The sequence below is a fragment of the Rhinolophus hipposideros genome (genome assembly GCF_964194185.1).
Source record: "Rhinolophus hipposideros genome assembly, chromosome: 22".
NCBI classification, from domain to species: Eukaryota; Metazoa; Chordata; class Mammalia; order Chiroptera; family Rhinolophidae; genus Rhinolophus; species Rhinolophus hipposideros.
In genome coordinates this window covers 34,061,038-34,080,299 of record NC_138068.1, presented here as the reverse complement: position 1 = coordinate 34,080,299, position 19,262 = coordinate 34,061,038, and the positions used below count along the sequence as shown (strand labels likewise).

Below are 19,262 nucleotides of genomic sequence, written 5' to 3'. Positions count from 1 at the left end.
TTAGTGACTATATTCACTATGCTGTACATTACATTCTTATGACTTACTTGTTTTATACCTGGAAATTTGGACCTCTTATTGTCCTTCACCTTTCCCCCTCCTTTTTTAATTTTTCAGTCAGTTGGACATTCAATATAACTTTATATTAATTTTGGGTATACAGCATAGTGGTTAGACATTTGACTAGTCTAATACTCACCTGGCACTATACCTAGTCATTATCATATTATTGACTATATTCCTTATACTATACCCTATGTCCCTTTGACTGCTTTGTAACTACCAATTTGTACTTCTTAATCCCTTCTCCTTTGTCACCCAACTTCTCAACCACCATCCCATGGTAACCATCAATATGTTCTCTGTATCTCTGACTTTGTTTCTGTTTTGTTTGTTTATTTTGTTCTTTAAATTCTACATATAAGCTAAATCACATTGAATCTGTCTTTCTCTGTCTGAAGTACTCCACTCAGCACAATACCCTCCAGGCCCATCCATTCTACTGCAAATGGCAGGAACCCATTCCTTTCCATAGCTGAGCAATATTCCATTTTATACAGAAGGTGCCAAAAAAATGTATACACATTTTAAGAAAGGAAAACAACTGTATTAAAAGTGTAGTACTCAATATAATACCAATAACAAAAGATGAATACAAGTCATGTGTATACATCTTCTTGGCACCACCGGTATATGTACCACATTCTCTTTACCCATTCATCCATTGACGGACACCTAGGCCTCCACATCTTGGCTATTGTAAATTTTTTTCCACGTGTGTCTTTGATCTTAAGGAGTCCCTGTGGCAGCATATGTAAGGGTTTTGTTTTCTTATCCATTTAGTTTTTGATTGGATCATTTAATCCATTTACATTGAAAGTAATTGTTGATAGATATGTAGTTATTGCCATTTTATTATTTATTTATTTTTTTTTTTTGGTCTTAAAGAAGTCCTCCTAAAATTCCTTGTAATACTGGTTTGGTGTTGATGAACTCCTTTTGCTTTTTCTTGTCTGGGAAGCTCTTTATATGGCTTTTGATTCTAACTGATATCTTTGCTGGGTAGAGTAATGTTGGTTGTAGGTCCTTGCGTTTCATCACTTTGAATATTTCCTGCCAAGTTTCTGTTGAGAAATCAGCTGACAATCTTATGGGGGCTCCTTTGTAAGTAACTAGTTGCCTTTCTCTTACTGCTTTTAGTATTCTCTCTTTGTCTTTAACCATTGCCATTTTAATTATAATATGTCTTGGTGTGGACCTGTTTGGGTTCATCTTGCGAATGTTGGTATGCTTGATGTTGTCTCAGAGGTCTCTTAAACTATCCTCATTTTTTAAATTCTTTTTTTCTTTTTGCATTTCTCATTGGGTGTTTTCTGCTACCTTATCTTCCAAATCACTGGTTCAATCCTCTGCTTCATCTAGTCTGCTGGTGATTCCTTGTAGTGCACTGTTCATTTCAGTTAATGTATTCTTCACTTCTAACTGGTTCTTCTTATGGTTTCTGTGTCCTTTTTTATATTTGCTATCTCTTGGTTACAGTTCTCAGTAAGTTCCTTGAGCATCCTTTTATAACCAATGTTTTGAACTCTAACTCTGGTAGGTTACTTGCCTTCATTTTGTTTAGTTCTTTTTCTAGAGTTTTCTCCTGTTCTTTCATTTGGGATGTATTTCTTTGTTTCCTCATTTTGGCTGCCTCTTTGTGTTTGTTGCTATGTATTATGTAGATCGGCTATGTCTCCCAGTCTTGCTGGGTGGCCTTATGTAGTAGGTACCCTGTGGGGTCCAGTGGCACAGTCTCCCTGGTCACCTGCACTGGGTGCTCCAGGAGTGTCCCTTTTGTGGGTTGTGAGTGCCCTCCTGTTACAATTGAGCCTTGATTGCTATTGGCATATCAGTGGGTGGGATTGACCCTCAGGCTGGCTGACTGGAGTTTGGCCATGTCCACAGCTTACAAACTGCTGTGTGAGGGACCTACCCCACAGAGTGGTATTTGTCCAAGTGGGTTCTGGTGCCTTTTGAGACCACACTTTGGATGTGCCACTTCTGGGGCCTCTTGGGAGGGGCTCTGATGCAGGCCCAGGTCAGCCACTGCCTGTAACTGGCTGGAGACTAGATTACCTGGTAGGAGCTACAAAGCAATCCACAGGTGATTGCTGCCTGTGCTAAACCTAGAGGTATATGGGAGAGAGCACACTGTGAACTGAGGACAGCTGTTATCAGTACCAGGTCTGGGGTAGCTCCGCACAAAGCCAGGACACCCCGAGGCCTGCTGCCAGTTGCTGGCATCCGTAAGGTTCAGCCAACGATAAATCCTCCTGTGCTATAGATTGGGTATGGCAGGGTGTCAGTGAGTCACCATGGAGTGAGCGGAGCTCACCAGATCAATTCAGATTCATATTTGGCCATGGGCATGGGGGGAAGGTTCAACACAGGAAAGATGGCACCCGCTTACTGGCTGCATGGCAAGAGGACCCACAGAAGGAAAATGGCAACTATCCCTCCAGTCCTCACTCCATGGCCACACAATTCAGTCTTTCCCTGTTTGTTCCAACAGCCCGTGAGTCACTGTCCCTCCACCCGAGCCCAGGGTGAGTGCCTGCAAGTGAGTGAATCTGTGCGCAGGCTCTTTAAGAGGACATCCGGGTTTCCTGCAGCCCTCTGTCTCACCAAGATGGTTGGAATCCCTACTGTTTTTCACAATCAGATGTTGTGGTCTCCTTTTCCCGGAATCAGTATTCCAGGCTGGGCAGCCTGGTGTGAGGCTGGGATCCCTCACTCCTCTGGGGAGAACTTCTGTGGCCAAGACACCCCCCGCCCCTGATTTTCAACCACCACAGGAAGTTTGGGTCCGGCACGTTTCATGTGTCTGCTCCTCCTACCAGTCTTGACATCGTTTCTTCTTTATATCCTTAGTTATAAAACTTCTGTTTAGCTAGACTTCAAATGGTTCTCCAGTTTGATGGTTCTATAATTTAGTTGTAATTTTGTTGTGTTCACGTGATGAGGCAAGCACAGCATTTATCTACTCCACTGTCTTGGATCTATAATTATTGTTTTTTTAAATGGACTTTGTGTTATCTAAATATGGAAGCCACCTCCTCCTCAAATCCAACCATGATGTCCAAAAAATACTACAAAATAAAACAGACATCTTTATTATCAAAGGGACAACTCAGTAGTCACATTTCCTTTACTTTGTCAATAATGAGGGTCTTCATGGTCTGATAGACCAGCCTTGGTGCTTTTTCTTTCACCTTGTCACCCCATTTCAGTTATTACATAAGCCACCTAGAAACATAGTTCAGGAGACGCAGAATACAAGGAACCAAAGACCTTTAGAAATGAAGTACAAAAGCAAAGAACAGCATTGAAAGAGTTAAACCATACAGAGTGGAATCTGAACTTAGTAGTCTTTTGATCTCAAAGATGTGACTTTACAGAGCGCTTGAAGAGTGATTATGAGAATTCTTTCCTCCTGGGGTATTTCAGCAGGGATTGGCTTACTAATCAATTTTTGTTAGTCACCTATAGTTTCCAGCGCGTATAAGTTTTCACTTGGGCAGTCATATCCTGAGATTTTGTTTCAGAACTTGCTTAGAGTCTCAAAACAATTAAGTGTAGAGAAATGAAGTTTGAGCCTAAATAAAGGATTTTTCTTCAGTGGCTTGATCATATATCAAGTTGCTTGGTTTATTTATTTTGGTTTGGTTAGAGTTATTGTTGTTTGCTATGAGGAAATAGCTTTGATATAAGGCGATCCTACATTATTCTGTGATCTTGGAGTATTACCAAATTCAGTGTTGCATTTTATCTTGTTACTCCAGTAAACATATATAAATTACCTTCTCTGGTGAATTACATTTTTAAGTTAATAAAGATACAGCATTTTAAGCTAAACTGTTTTTGTGTTTTTTCCTTAGGTCTTAAAGAAAGTGCAGAAGAGATGGTTAAAAAGAAATTGGAAGGAAAGGATAAACTGACCCCTTGGGAACAATTTTTAGAGAAGAAGAAAGAGAAAAAAAGACTGAAAAAGAAACAGAAGGTATCAAGGATAGTTATGACCAAATATTTATTGAACAACAATCACGTATCAGAATGCACCAGGTGCTTTCTATACATTTCTATTTCTCAATCCGCATTTTTTTTTTCAGTATTATCATATGGATCTTCTAGCATCTTGTTATCATTAAGTTTCTTTATTAAGGATATTTCCTCTATGATTATATGTTATGTATGAAAAATCTGATTGGATTCCTATGATTCAAGGATAACATAGTTTCTAGAGTTAGAGTCCTTAGTAATAGCAGAGACCACTATGGATTTTGCCATTGAAAATACTCATCTTGTCACTGAAATGCAGCATTCTGACAGTAAAGTCATTGCCTTAAGATGATATCACTAATCGCAGCATTTTACAACTTGAGGAGTCTTAAATGATCATTTCTAGTCCATGCCTGATGCCTTACAGTTGTAGAAAATTAATTGATTTGTCTGAGGATACATAGCTTGTTAATGGCCAAGCTGACACTATGACTCCAGCTCTCTCACGTCAGTGTTCTCTTACTGTACTATATTCTCTCTATACTGTGTAAGTGTGTGCTTTTGGTGCAGCTGAGACTTTCAGCGCTTGTAAAGACAGAGGACTGCAAAACTGAATGATGCAGTGGAGTGATTTTTGTATTCCTGTTTATAGTCAGTGTTTCAGGAAATAGATAGTAAAATGAGGAAATGGGGTAAGAGCCCTGATCCCCATTGATATGATACCTCTCATCTTCCCTAGAATGTCCTTTAAAACTAAGTAGGCAGTGAAGTGTTTTTTAAATGGAATAATTCCACAAGTTATTAAGCCATCAGTTTATTGGAAGACTTATAAATGGGTCTTTATGGGGTTAATAAAATAGTCACTTGTTTCGGACACCGTTAGCAACTATTCTCTTTGATTTTCATTTACTAGTCCCTTTCCCTTCACTAGGCTAAGACTGACTTGTTTCATCAAAAATATTAAAAATGCATTTATTGAGTGCCCACTTTGTTCTAGATTCAGCGCTCTGTACTGGACTTGCTGATTCCAGCAGATCCCTTCCAACTCTACAGGTTCTCCATATAGAAGAGTTTCAAGAATTTTCTTCAAGTTAAAAATATTTTCCCCTTTTCCTCTCTGTGACTTCAGTTTTGATATCAAGAAATTATTACTGAAGAAATGAATACGTTTATGTGCCATAGTTGGTAAAGCTATAGTTTAGAGCTAAAAAACAAAGAAATATGTGAATAGATACGTGGTTAGATATATAAATATTCCATAATCCTTGTTAGAAACAATTACTGCTGAACCTATTAAAATTTGGTGAAAAAATTCTTAGATGTCCTGTTCTTAAAAGGATATTAATATCAAAATGAATATTTTTTAGGGCTTGGTGGTTGTTATTTAGCATGCAGGATGATATTTAGCAATATGCATTCTAAATGTTTTTGTTAAAGTGACTCATGTTTTAGATTCCTGGGGATAAACTCAATCTGGTTAACCTGATCTTAATTCACATATATTCTATTTATTCTATAGACTTGAATTTTTAATTAAACATCCTAATTTAGTAGACAGTTTGTTCAAATTTGAATTGGGAAAATTTAACCAACAGGTTTGCTTAAAAATAACCCAAGAGTTTTTCAGGGGTAGATTATAGATAAAACAAGGTAATTATTGAAATTTGGGTCACGAGGACATGAGGTTCATTGTGCTATCCTTACTGCGAGTGTGTGTGTGTGTGTGTGTGTGTGTGTGTGAAAATTCATACATATGAATTTTCATAATAAAATAATTATCTTTAATTAACCAGCACATAAATTATTTTAACTAATAATTTAAAAGATAACCACAATGTACTACTTCATACTATTGATAGCACTGCTATTTCTCAATTTTCTGAGAGAGAAGGCCACCTCTCTGACCACTGACCACCCAGCTATAATAAAAGTATTCTCCTCCTTTGAATATCGGTATCATTTTTATTTTTGTCCCTTTTGGTACTTCCTATCTTGAATTATTATTATTACTATTATTATTATTATTATTATTATTACTATTATTACTATTATTACAGTATCTATTATTACTGATGTATGTGTCTTTATATATCTGACTTCCTTTAATAGATTGTAAAACTTCTAAAGACAGAAACCATGTATCTGATAACTTGCATTTCTCCAAAAGCCCTGCATAATTTCCTTCACTTATTAAGTGTTCCATAAATACTTGTTGAACAAACAAAAGAATGACTCAGTTGGGAGTTATATTAAACTGATCCATTTTGTTTTTTTATTTATGTATTTTTAAACTTTTTATTTTACATTGGGAAATAGTGTGTTTCTCCAGGGCCCATCAGCTCCAAGTCATTGTCCCTCAATCTAGTTGTGGAAGGCACAGCTCACTGGTGCATATGGGAATTGAACCAGCAACCTTGTTCAGAGTTCTCGCTCTAACTAACTGAGCCATCTGGTCAACCCTAAATTGATCAATTTTAAAAAGTGGTTTGGGACAGCTGGATGGCTCAGTTGGTTAGAGCGCGAGCTCTGAACAAGGTTGCCCGTTCAATTCCCCCATGGGATGGTGGGCTGCACCCCCTGCCACTAAAGATTGAAAATGGCTACTGGACTTGGAGCTGATGGGCCCTGGAGAAACACACTGTTCCCCAATAAAATTATTTTTAAAGGGGTTTAATTTTAGATTAAACTATATGATTTAAAAGAAATCATGTACTATTTTCCTTCACATATATATATGATAGTCCTTGTAATAAACTGAGTGTATTTTATGTTCAATTTTAAGGCTCTTGGTGAAGAGGCCAGTGAAGATGAACTACCCTCTGATGTTGATTTGAGTGATCCGTACTTTGCTGAAGAAATTAAAAAAATAGGTAAGCCAGCACACATTTGTAATTTTTAATTGGAATCTAAATAAAAAAAGATGACATGGGTAGAAACTGTAAGCTACTCATTCTTTTAAAAATTCCTAGAATTTATATACCTCCTTTATTGCCTTATAAGCAGGTCTGTCTTGTGAGATAGAACCATTGATCAAATTAGGAAGGGTCAGCCTGTCCCCTGTATATATAAGGAATAATATTAGTACAGGAGGTTTTTGGTAGCATGATTAACAGTTTATGGGGATTCCTTTCCAGGAAATATCCTTATAGACTGATTGACTATAAAAGGCTGAAAAAGGAATAGTCATCTTCTTGTGGCTTTCACTGCTTTTTTATAATACATCCACTCTAGGTCTGTCTCTCTTTGCAAAGGCTATAAAGAATTGAAAGGGTGGAAAAATTTGTTTATATGATATTCTTATAAATTTGTTAAAATTTTTACATGGTTGTATGGTGTAAAAGCTTTTCTGCTCAAATTTACAAAAACATCTATGTTTCATATTATCCTTTTTGCATTTATCGTGTTTTATTACAGCTATAAGCCAGCTTCCTCCCCTTTTCCCTTGAATCCCTAAACTATCTGGTATCTGATTTCCAATATCCAAGGAGCCTTGTTTCCATTGCATATGTACCACTCATTCTTTCCTGAATGCTTTCATTCTTACCTTTTTGGTATGTATAAATGTGTGTGGTAAGTTTCAAGCCATACTTGGACCAGTCAGTGCAGAGACCACTGTAAGCATTTTCCATTTGTTCTCATACATTTTGCCTTACCCTGATCTAAATACCACACACATGAGCCCCAAAAGGCTTGCTCTTGGAGCAACTCCAAGCTGGCATTGTAAAGAGAAGGATTTTATGAAGTTTCCCTGCTTCTTGTCCCTCATGACTAGTGGGCCAGAATAGTTCTCAACAGGAAAGTCAAAATTGCTCAAAATTATTTCCTGGTTGTTACAGCCTTTTAGCACTGACATTTTATTGATGAAAAGGAGATCAAGATGAATAAAGTCTATTATAGCATGTGAGATTCTTAGAAATTGGAAAGGGAAATGGAAACTTAACATGTTCTGCTTTTTATCATACCTGAGCGGTCATTTCTAGGAGATGATGGATTTTAGTCTTATTCTTACTCAGGAAACCAAGTTTATTATATGGAGAAATGCAAAGCATTATAGTTTCCTTGTTCTCATTCCAAAGTGCTTCATTTGGCATGTGAAATCTAGTCAGATTGCAGAACTTAGGATAAGATTCAAAGAGTAAGTTAAATGGTTTGATGGCTTGGGGTTGCTTATTTCTTGGAATCAGCACATTTCAATTGTGAATAAGCTCTTTTCTAAAGTTAGTATCAGAAGTTGCAAGGGAAAGTATAGGTAAAATTTGCTTGCTTTCAGTATACTTTTTATATACTTTTGATCTCAATATTGCATAGGCGTTTATATCTGGGCTTAAATTGTTTTCTTAAAGCAAAAAGAATAACAGGAAGGCTGAGAATTTTTTTTTACATAAAACCTAGGACCAAAAAAAATGGTATCTTGCCATATTTGTTTATTCATTCTATCAATAAATATTTTTGAGTGTCTACCAGGTGCTGGGCACTCTGGTGGGCTAAAGATACAGCAGTAATAACACAAGCAAGGTTACATCCCTTGAGGAGTCTGGTTTAGGGAAGACATACTAAACAGGTAAACAAATAAGAATACTTTGAGAATATTTAAAGCAAATAATAAGGTAAGATAGAAGTTATAATGAGGAAGAAGAAGGGTAGCTACTTTACATAGGGTAGGCAAAGAAGGCTTTTCTGAGGTGGTGACATTAGAGCTGAGACCTGTAGAATGAGAAGGGATCAGGAATAAAGAGATGAGGGAAGAGCATTGCAAACGAGGGAAAGGTGGGTAGAAAAGATACAAGGTGAGAAAGAGCTTGTGTTGGAGAAATTGAGAGACAGGTGTGGCTGGAGCATCTTCAGAGAGGGAGTTTGGTATGAGGCCAGACTGGAATACAGGACTGACCCTGCAGGGCCATGTTGTCATGGCAACAAATTTAGATTTTATTCTACTGACAGTGGGAAGCCACTGAAGGGTCTTTAAGAAAGGATGTGACATGATCTGGTATATCTTTTTACATTGTACTTTGGTTCCTGTGAAGAAAACAGATTAAAGAAAGGGATTAGTGAGAGTGGGATACCAGGCTTTTGCAGAGGTCTAGACAAGAGATGATGGCTGGGTTAGGTGGCATGCCAGTAATGGAACTGGAAGGAGAAAAGTGAGTGGGATTCTAGATGTACTTTGGAGGTAGGCTTACTGATTTATTTGGATAAGGAAAAAATTTAGCGTAACTCCTAGATTTTTCGTTTGAGTCTCTGGAGGAATGCTCTTGCATTTACTGAGTTAGGAAAGAATATAGGAACAATAGGTTTGGGTGGGAAGTAAGGTCAGTAGGTTCATTTTGGGTGTAATTGCTTTGAGATTCAATTAGATAATTCATGTGGAGGTATTACTGGTCTAGGAGATATGCTGAGAAGTCAGAGTGCAAATATAGACTTACAAATCAATAAAATAGTATATCAAACCATGGGGCTGAAGATAGAAAGCATTGAGAGGTGAAAAGCATTGATGGGCTCTGAGGTTAGGGAAAGCCTACATAAGGTACTATTATATTCCATCATACTGGAGAAGGTACTACCTGGAAGGTAGAAGGCTTAAGAAACTGAGAAGGAGCAACATTAGTGTTTGGGAGGTGTATGGTTCAAGTCCAATGGTTGAGCAGGAGAGACATATCTTTTTTTATTATTTTTATATGAGTTTGTTTGAGCCAGAGGACAGAGACATTTTAAGCCAGATGGACTTGGGTGCATTTATAACACCTTTGCCCTAGGCAATCCCATAGTGCTGAACTTGAAAATGTAGAGGAATTGAGTTCATTGATTGATGCCAGACCTGGAGTTTAGCTTGGGTTAGGAGCCAATTTGAGTACTAGAAATCTTTTCTAATACATCCTTCTCTTTTTCCCCCTATACTGTAAACTTGCTATAATTGTTCTGTTTTTCCCCTAAACTGCAAACTTGGTATTAAATGAGAATTTCGAAAATGTAATGTACTACTTGTAGAATGAAGTAAAATTTGTTTTCTTTTAAAAATTAAATACTAGAAAAATTTACTTATTATTGTCTAATTACATAAACTCCTTAATAAGATCATTTTTTGAAGAAGTAGGAATGAAGTAAAGTACATCACATTTAAATGTACCCTATTAAAATGTATCCTTTGTCTTTAGATATTTGATAAACCACCATGAAAATCTAATATGGTACGCATATTTGATTCATTCAGGCAGTATGTTAAGTGCTTACTGTGTACTGCTTTTATGTTGTTTCACACTTTACAAATGCTTTTATGTGCATTCTGTCCTCTAATCCAAACTTCAGCCCACTTTGTAGATGCGTAAACTAAAACTCAAAAATGTAGTTGATTTGTACAAGGGCCACTGGCAGATGGTAGAACCTGAATCCCAGTGGTCTCCATTTACTTTTTGTAATTCTGCAAGCACACTGTATAGATCAAAGCCAGAGCCAGGACCCATATGTATAAAAGCTGGACACCAGAAATTGCTGGGTTTCGAAGCAAAGCCATAATGCCCAGGTCCAGAGGAAGATTAACAGACTGCATCTAATATGGGCAAGTGATCTTGGATGCAGGAACTTGCTGCAGAAAGAGTGAATCCATAGGGGTTTCGTTACCACTCCCATCTGGTCATTGCTGAGACCTTGCCTGCCCTCCAGTGAATTTTCTTACCTGCTCTCTCACAAGAGGTGCTTAACTAAACCCTCTGAAGGAAGCTTTTTCATGGGAACAATTCTATGACATTACAAGTAATGGAAAATGAAACAGATAGCCCTTTTACAGATCAATTTTTAGTAACACATCTTTTTCCATGTTTTCGGTTACATTTTTTGCCTAAAAGGATAGTAGCCTCAATAAGGATTAGTTAGATTTATTTTTTTTAACTATAAAACTCTAACATCTAATTTCTAGTCTCTGTTAGTACTCAAATTATTAGAACCAATTCATATGTACTTTTTTGTAGCAGTCCCAAGAGATGTGGTTTCTCACTTCCCAGATGACTCACTGAAAAATAAAGATAACATTTCAGAACAGGACTTTTATTTCCATAGAACTCTTCATTTAACTTAGGTCTCAAAACTTTCCAAAGACGAAAAAATGCTTTTTAAAAAAATAGAAATTAAGATGTGCCCTCTTAATATAATCTTGTTAACAGTGCAGAAAGGATCTCTACACATTATTTATCTTTTGGCTGAGCAGTTCAGCCTAGCACACAGTAAATTCTTTGTGAGCAAAGACATTTTCATCACGCTAAAACTGGATATCATGTTTAACCCTGACCATCTTGGAGCTTCTTTTTTTCCTCCCTTGCTACAGTCTTGCTTTCAAGTTTATTTTTATGACTTTTCACCAGGTTGTTACAAAATCCGGAACAGTTCATTGTGGGCTCTTTGAAATTATTTCCCACAGCTGTATGTGAAGATCTTTATCTCCGTTATGTATTAATCATATACAGCTTGATTTTTTTCGCTGTCACAGAATGATCTTCTGTATATGTCACTCGTCCATTCACTTCAAAAGGAGCTCTTGCCTTGAGTACACAGGAGCAGAGGTAAACTTAGGGTGTAAAACCTTGATGATACTTATATATATAAATACACATATTTAAAACAGAAAAAGATATAATCTTTAGAGAACATCGTTCCCTGAAAACCATGGGAAAAGGAGCACTAAAGATTTTCATTCTAAGGAGAAGGGCTGCATACATTGATATTTCTGCTTGGAATGCAAATACCTTGGTAGCACTGAAGGGTGAACCTAGCAGCACTTTTTGCTGGCTGGGTGTGGCTGCATAAGTACAGCTGGACTTTAGTGCGCAAGGAGTCGAACACCTCTTTGGATTTTAGGCTTTGTTTTTCCTATTATCCCCCATTAGCTGCAGTTATTCAACCATCGTGATATGTTCTGTGAATTTTTACTTTGTTACTTCACATCAAAATACATTTTAAATGGAAAGGGCTGTTACAGAGAGAATGCTATTTGATAGTAAAGGAGTGTAATACAGTAGTTAAAATTGAGAGCATGAGCCGTAGTGCTGGTTTGAATTATGGTTCCTTCACCTCTCTGTGCTTCAGTTTCCTCATCCACAGAATGAGGATTCTAATATCTCATAGCATTGTTGTGAGGATTAAATAGGTTAATATATGTAAAGTGAATAGACCAGTACTACTGCCTGGCACACAGTAAGTGCTGTGGAAACATTAATCGTTATTACTTTAGACTGTTGTTTTCTCAGAATTGGAAAGACAGAACACAGCTTATCTAAAGAAGACAGTGTGCAGCAGTACAGAGAAGATTGACTGGGGTATTAACCTTCTGGAGTAACAGACGTGGCTTTGTAGATTCTGAACCTTCTTGCCTTTCAGACTAATCTTTTATACCTTAGCACCCTAAAATCTACTCCCCTTGAACCCCTCTTAGTCCAACAGATACAAAATAGGAAAAAAAAATGAAGGTATCAGCATGATCATCAAAGAACCCAGGACTTCATAAATAAATACACACACACACACACACATACACACTCATATTCGTATGTACATATATACGAGATAAGGACACAGGCAAACTACCACAGCTAAATGGTGATAGAGCCAGAATTTAAACCCAGGCCACCTGTTCCAGTGTCAAGTGCCCTAAACTGCTGCACATTACTACCTCTCATTCAGGACGAGATCATCTCACCTAATAACTTGTGGTCTGTAGAAGTCCTGGAAATAGAAGCAGTTTTCCAATCAGGCCGCTTTGACCATCAGTAATTTTGCCTGATAATAGAGCTAGAAAGTTAACCAAAGATCAAGTTTGTCTTTAGCGAAGGACAAAGGATTTTATTAAACTTTTCCTTGCAGGTAGTTACTGTCAAATTGTTATTATAAAGATGAATTTTTCATTTTGCAGATGAACTTTTTTATATACAGAGTTTTAAGAGTTTATATACTTAAATCACTTGGGGTTTGTTTTCCTTCGATTTCTACTATTCTCATGCTAAGAAAATATTTCTTTAAGATCAGGTGGCTATTCCTCTGTATTTTCTAACATGGTTTTATTTTTGTCTTAATGTTTGACTCTTTAATCCATCTGCATTTTATTTGCCCATACACTAGGAGGTAAGACACTAACTTGATTTTTTTTTTCTAAACAAAACAAATTGCCCAGCACCAGTTATTGTATAACCCCTTCTTTTTCCAGTGATGTATGATGCTACATTTTATTATATATTAAGCTATACTGTTCTGTTTTTCTCTTATATAGTTCAGTATTTTTTTATTATTTTCACTTTATAGTACATTTTAGTATACTGTACTACTAGTATATCAACTCTATCTTGTTAATCTTTGTAAAGATTTTCTTGAATGAAATTTCATTTAGAATTCATTAAATGTGTGTATTTTATCATGAATGGATATTGAATTTTATCACATGCTTATTCTATATTTATTGAAATGATTTTAAGGTTTTTCTTTCTTAGTTGATGATATAATTATCCATTACTTTCAAAAGAAATTGCTTCTTTATAGTATTCAGTTGCCCCATACAGATATACTGCATTTATTTCATTCATACCCATAATCTTCTCTTGGTAATATATATTTTTTACTTTAATTTCTATACCTTTATTGATAAAATTATTCCTAGGTACTTTGCATTTTTGTTTTTAGTATTATGTAAACATATTGTTGCTTATAGACTTGTAATTTTTAACCCTCCTATGTTGTGCCAGGTATAAAAGAAAAGAAAAAATCAATGAAATCTGCAAAAGATAACACATCTCCAGAGGAAGATGCTGAAATAGAAAAACAAAAGGTAAAACATGATCATTACATACTTCGTCAATAATTGTATTATAATTTAAATGAAGTTATTTACATTAGTTTCTAGTGTCCCTCTCTAATAAAAAAACTGATTTTAGCAATAAAATTTATAACTTATAAAACATAATTAAATATTTTAGCAGCATACTTTTTAAATATTACCTTTTTACCAAACGTTTTTCCAACTAATGCAAAGTTAAAATTTACCTCAAACCCAAAGCATGTCCTTTTGAGATTAAGAGGAAGATAACCTCATTATAAAAACCATTTACTATAACAGAAAAAAAAATACGACTGTTAAAACCTGAGAATAATATTGCCCTTAGTTAATTTAATCTGAATCTGTCCCGTAATATAGACTTGCTTTCATGGCTTGTCAAATGCTAATCTCTCTCTTTTTATTATTGTAAAACACATAAGTTTAATGTACAAAATTAAAGTCTTTCTTGGATATGCAGCGAACCTTATCTTCAGTGTCTCCAAAGATGATGGCACAGAGGAATACGTGTTTTTACAGAGGCATCCCTGTGACTGACAGTCACATGACTGTCTGGGAGTGAGCCTGACTGGTCTGCTAACCTCTGCGTCCTAATGGATCTTTTCCGTTCTCCGTTTATTGCATATACAGTAATGCTCATAGAGTAAGGGCCACAAAGCAAGTCTCTTTTGTGGAAAATGGCTCTAAAAAGAAAATCAACTGCAAGTGCCAGTAATGGAAATAAAGGAAATTAAAGCAGCCTAAAGTGGTAATACAGGAAAAGGCACAAAAGTCTGGCAGCATATTCTGGATTTTCTCTAGTATACATGGTTGTTTACTTGGTTCTTGAGGGTTCACGTTTATTCCTATGGCCGGAACACATCCAATTTAGTGGAAAAGACAATATATTAGATTTCAGAAGTAAATATTAAGATCCCGCCTTCACAGAATGTATCAGTAGTGAATCAGTAAAGGCAAAAGAAAAAAGAAGTTTTTTGTTTTTTAAAATGCATGTTTGGAAAGTAGTTTGTATCACAAAATACTACGGAATACTACATTTGCAATATTTTGTGTCATTGCTTAAAAAGACCAAAGTGAAAATGAGAAATTTTTATTTGGGTGACTTGAGGACTCATTCCTGCAGCCTACTAATGAACACTAAGTGTAATATGGTCTGGTTTTTAAATACAAGCTTTCGCCCCTCTCTTGTTCTCAGTGATGTTGCTTCTGAAGATTTTTACCTTATTGCTATACAAAGATCTCTGGGTTTCTTTATAAGTTTTGGTAATCCTCAGTCAGTTTATGGATGAAAGGTGTTATCCCGGAGCATTGGTAACTGAGGTCTCCTTTCCTAGAGGGGATTTCTGTGTCCCATACTCCTGTTTGGGGGAAGAAAAACACTGTTGTATATTTGAACTTTTTTTTTTTTTTCGCTTTATAGGCTGAAATGGCTTTGCTCGTGATGGATGAGGAGGAGGAGAGCAAGAAACACTTCAATTACAATAAGATTGTGGAACACCAGAATCTGAGCAAAAAGAAGAAAAAACAACTTATGAAAAAGAAGGAATTATTAGAGGATGACTTTGAGGTAACCCGGGACAGAAGTCCTTCACCTTTTAAAGCCAGCGCTGAATCTAAAGTCAGCTCTGGAAATAGAAATTGAGCATAGTCAAAGTTAGCCTTGAGATGTCTTCAGAAGGATTGTGGAGCCAAACCTACATCTTTCAGTCCTGCACAGCCTGTTCATCCCCAGTTGGAGCAAATCACTGTTTCTTTGGTTGAGCACCAGCTGAAGTAGTTGACTTGTATTTTGGTAGCTATGTTGCACCAAAATAGGTCGCTTTTAATGTCACAACACATTCAGTGTGATGCTCACTCTGGCAAAGTTATGCGTAACTAAGCCCAACTAAGAAATAGCTGGTTCATGTCACATTGTGTCACACTCACTGTGTAGAGTGGCCAGCACAGTATACCATACTTTTTTAATTGCTATGTATCTTGTCTTTTCCCTCTTTTTGCTAACTCCATATTCCTCATGACAACACAGTCTCTGTGCATGAGTTTGAGCCCTATGCAGAAAACCTACAAATAGCTGCCAGGAGCTACTTAACGACTTCCAACTATTAACATGGAAGAATAGACCCAGAGAACATGATGGAAATTTTGAACAAAGGATGGAGAGGAACATACAGATAACTTCTAAGTAGCATGTTGAGGGACTCTGAGTCCACTCTATAGCTCCAGGTTCTGTAAGTCAGTCCCGTTATGTTGTTGCTCCACCAAACTTTTCGGTGATTGATTTTCTTATGAAAAGTTGAAAGCAAAGAATGATCTGTAGTCAAACCTCCTATTTTGAGAACTGTCTTCATACATTAATAATCATGCATAAAAAGAGTCTTCCTGAGTGTTTTCTTGGTAGTGGCAGTGGCAGTATCACATCTCTTGTCCTTACGATAATTGCATAACTCTGTGATCCATCTCCAGGTGGACTCATCCTTCCCGGGGAAAAGCTGGGTGGCAGTGAATCATGTTCTCTTTCTTGCTCGTCACCAAGGTGCCTGGCAATGCTCGAAAGCCTGGCTGGAGTTAAGGATACACTCTTAAGTGTGTAACCACAGTGTTTTTATAGAAAGATAGAAGATAAATTTGGGGCTTGTATCTGACCAAATTTTGGTCTCACGGGTGCCTTCTTTTCCGTTTTAGTCTCTAAATCCTTTGTTCTATGAATCACCCTCAGTAACTGTGCATTTTGGCACCGAGGTGAAAATTTTTTTTTTTATGCACTTTGAATGGGGTGACTTTCCATAAAACTCCAGCAGGAAATATCATTTCTTGTTTAATTATCCAGGAACAGATTTCAGACTATAAGTGTGGGGAAGCATGTCTCGGAAACCATTTCTACAATCACTTAATCTAAGTAACCAATGTAGTTGCAGCCATTATATAATAGACCACTATAGTTTCCTTTCAAGGAAATTGTCATTACGTGATAAAAACTGTGCCCTGTACTTTGTGATCTAAGAGGAGGCCTTAAAACTCCATTGGGGATCTGTGTGAAGACAATTTTCTGATGAATCTATGTAAAATGCTCACATTTGTATTTTATGTAATATCTCCCTGACTTGAAAATTGGCACCTTTTTTGGGCCTTTTGGCTCACTAATTTAATTTATTGTTATTTTCCTTTTGGATTTACAGGTAAATGTAAAGGATTCCCGGTTTCAGGCAATGTATACTTCCCACTTGTTCAATTTGGATCCTTCAGATCCTAATTTCAAGAAAACAAAAGCTATGGAAAAAATCCTTGAGGAGAAAGCCCGGCAGAGAGAACAAAAAGAACAAGAACTTACTCAGGCAATAAAGAAAAAAGAGAGTGAAATTCAAAAGGAATCACAAAAGAGGTCCCTTGATCCTGCTTTGTCAATGTTGATTAAATCTGTAAAAAACAAAACAGAGCAGTTTCAAGCAAGAAAAAAACAAAAAGTCAAATAACTATATATTGTTTCTTTTTGGATTGAGAATGTGTTCTAAAGTATACAAAATTGGTAGAAGGAGTATTTATTGGAAACAAAGCTACCTTTCAAGAATATGAATAAAGTCTTACTCTGACCATTATAAAATTTCTCTCCTATGTAACAGTTAGATCTAATTATGGATGATTGACAAATTTGTGCTCTGTATTTCTTCAGATTAATCATAATTAATTCAATTAACCCAAATTATAGGATTTATAAAATTTTTATACTTTATGAAATTCAGTTTACACTTGTATTACTCTGTTAGGTTTTTTCCTAAAATATTTCACAGTTCTATGTAAAAACAATAGAACAGTGCCCAATCTTAAGTCTGAATAAAAATTAGGAACAATTTCAAAATATGTATTTGTAATACATTAATTTCTCTGGAAGGCCAGAAACAGATTTAGATATTTAAATCATTTTTATTTTTCTAGCTCTAATGGATGGAAGCCAGTAACTTTCTTTGTTGTTTGGTCATGTTTATGATAGTTTGTTTATGACATTAATTTGTAAATGAAAGTGTAAAATATTTTCATTATTTTATATAGCGGTGGTTTATTTTATTTTATGAACTTCAAATAAACTAGTCTCTGGGAAAACTATCTGAAAAACTGTCTTCCTTAAGAGGACAACTCCACGAAGAGGCAGTTCCATATTTGCATTGCTCTTAATTGTATTTGAAATGTTTGTGAGCTCTGCAATGATTTTTTTATTTGTAGTAACAGAAAATGTTTCCATCTGCCCTTCAGCTTGGAAGGGTGGGTATGCTGCTATAGAGTTTAAGAAATCTTAATTCTTCTACAATTAAAGCCCACCTTTAAGGCCTTAATACTCCTGGATCTCATCCTTTCTAGGTTTTATAAACTATTCACCACTTAGGGAGGAGAACTAAGTGTGCTGTATAAATAAATGAAGATAAAAACAAGATGATCACTTGGAACAAATGATAAATATGGTAGCTTCCGAAAGACATTAGGAGTTTAGCCAATCTTGTGGTTAATAGTAAATTTGACATTTTTGGTACAAAAATTCAAATCTCCTAATATATTTTCCTAGTATATTTTTTCAAGAATAAAAGGATGTAAAACTCAGAGTGATATCACGATAATAAGAGTATATAAACAGTTTCTGAAAGAGGAAGGAGAAAAGAGGACATCTAAATTGCTCATTATCACAGAGAAAAATGCAAAGTATGACAGGAGTTGTTTTTTTTTACCATAAAGCATTGACATTGTTAGGTAATTCACCCAAATAAAGCATTATTCCTGTTGATCATTGTGAACTTTCCAATATTTATCTACTCATCGTTAAGAGATCGTGAATCTTAATATGTTTATGGCTATAGTCTATAACCAGTTACATAATTATTCATGTTTCATTTATTCAAGGAAAAATATTTGTTTCCTTTTAATTGTTTAATTATCGTGTAGGAATTACTCAGAGTTTGATTTCAAGGTTCCTATAAACCTTAGCCCTTTGGTTTTTTATGGTTTGGTTTGAGTTTTTGTTTTTGAGCTCTTTGTTTTTAAGTCAGTGTATTTAATTGTAAATCTCATTTTATTAGTCAGGCACATAATTGATTATAACAAGTAAATGGAGCACGCAAGTTATGCACAGCCCTGGCTCCTTTTCTCAAAGAGTTGTTATTTTTTAATCAGGAAAAAAAATGAGAATAACATTATCAGGTACTGCATTAAATAAACATTCTATATCAAGAATGTTAGGCTCTCAGTAAGTATTTGTTGGTAGTAAAACTCAGGATAAAAAATGGTCACTATCACAATTCGGCAATAATTTGAGGGTAGTTTGGGTTACTCTTAAGGTCACATTTATTTGGATTTCTGTTGTTGGGAAATAGGTCAGCATCGTAGCATCCAGAAAGAGCCATAGTGATTCAATACCACTGAAGCTCTGGTT

The 19,262-nt window shown here is 35.9% G+C and overlaps 1 protein-coding gene across 2 annotated transcripts in view; it reads left to right on the top strand.

The window, feature by feature from the left end:
• The window catches only part of ESF1 (ESF1 nucleolar pre-rRNA processing protein homolog), a 67,811-nt gene extending 48,753 nt beyond the window's left edge, over positions 1 to 19,058 (top strand). For both annotated transcript variants that reach the window (XM_081034658.1, XM_081034659.1), the window contains exons 10-14: positions 3,921 to 4,042; positions 6,824 to 6,911; positions 13,761 to 13,843; positions 15,270 to 15,416; positions 17,026 to 19,058. In XM_081034658.1, the coding sequence (XP_080890784.1) occupies positions 3,921 to 4,042; positions 6,824 to 6,911; positions 13,761 to 13,843; positions 15,270 to 15,416; positions 17,026 to 17,319 (734 nt within the window). In that variant the 3' untranslated portion in view covers positions 17,320 to 19,058. The remainder of the gene's footprint in view (positions 1 to 3,920; positions 4,043 to 6,823; positions 6,912 to 13,760; positions 13,844 to 15,269; positions 15,417 to 17,025) is intronic.
• Positions 19,059 to 19,262: the final 204 nt, after the last annotated feature.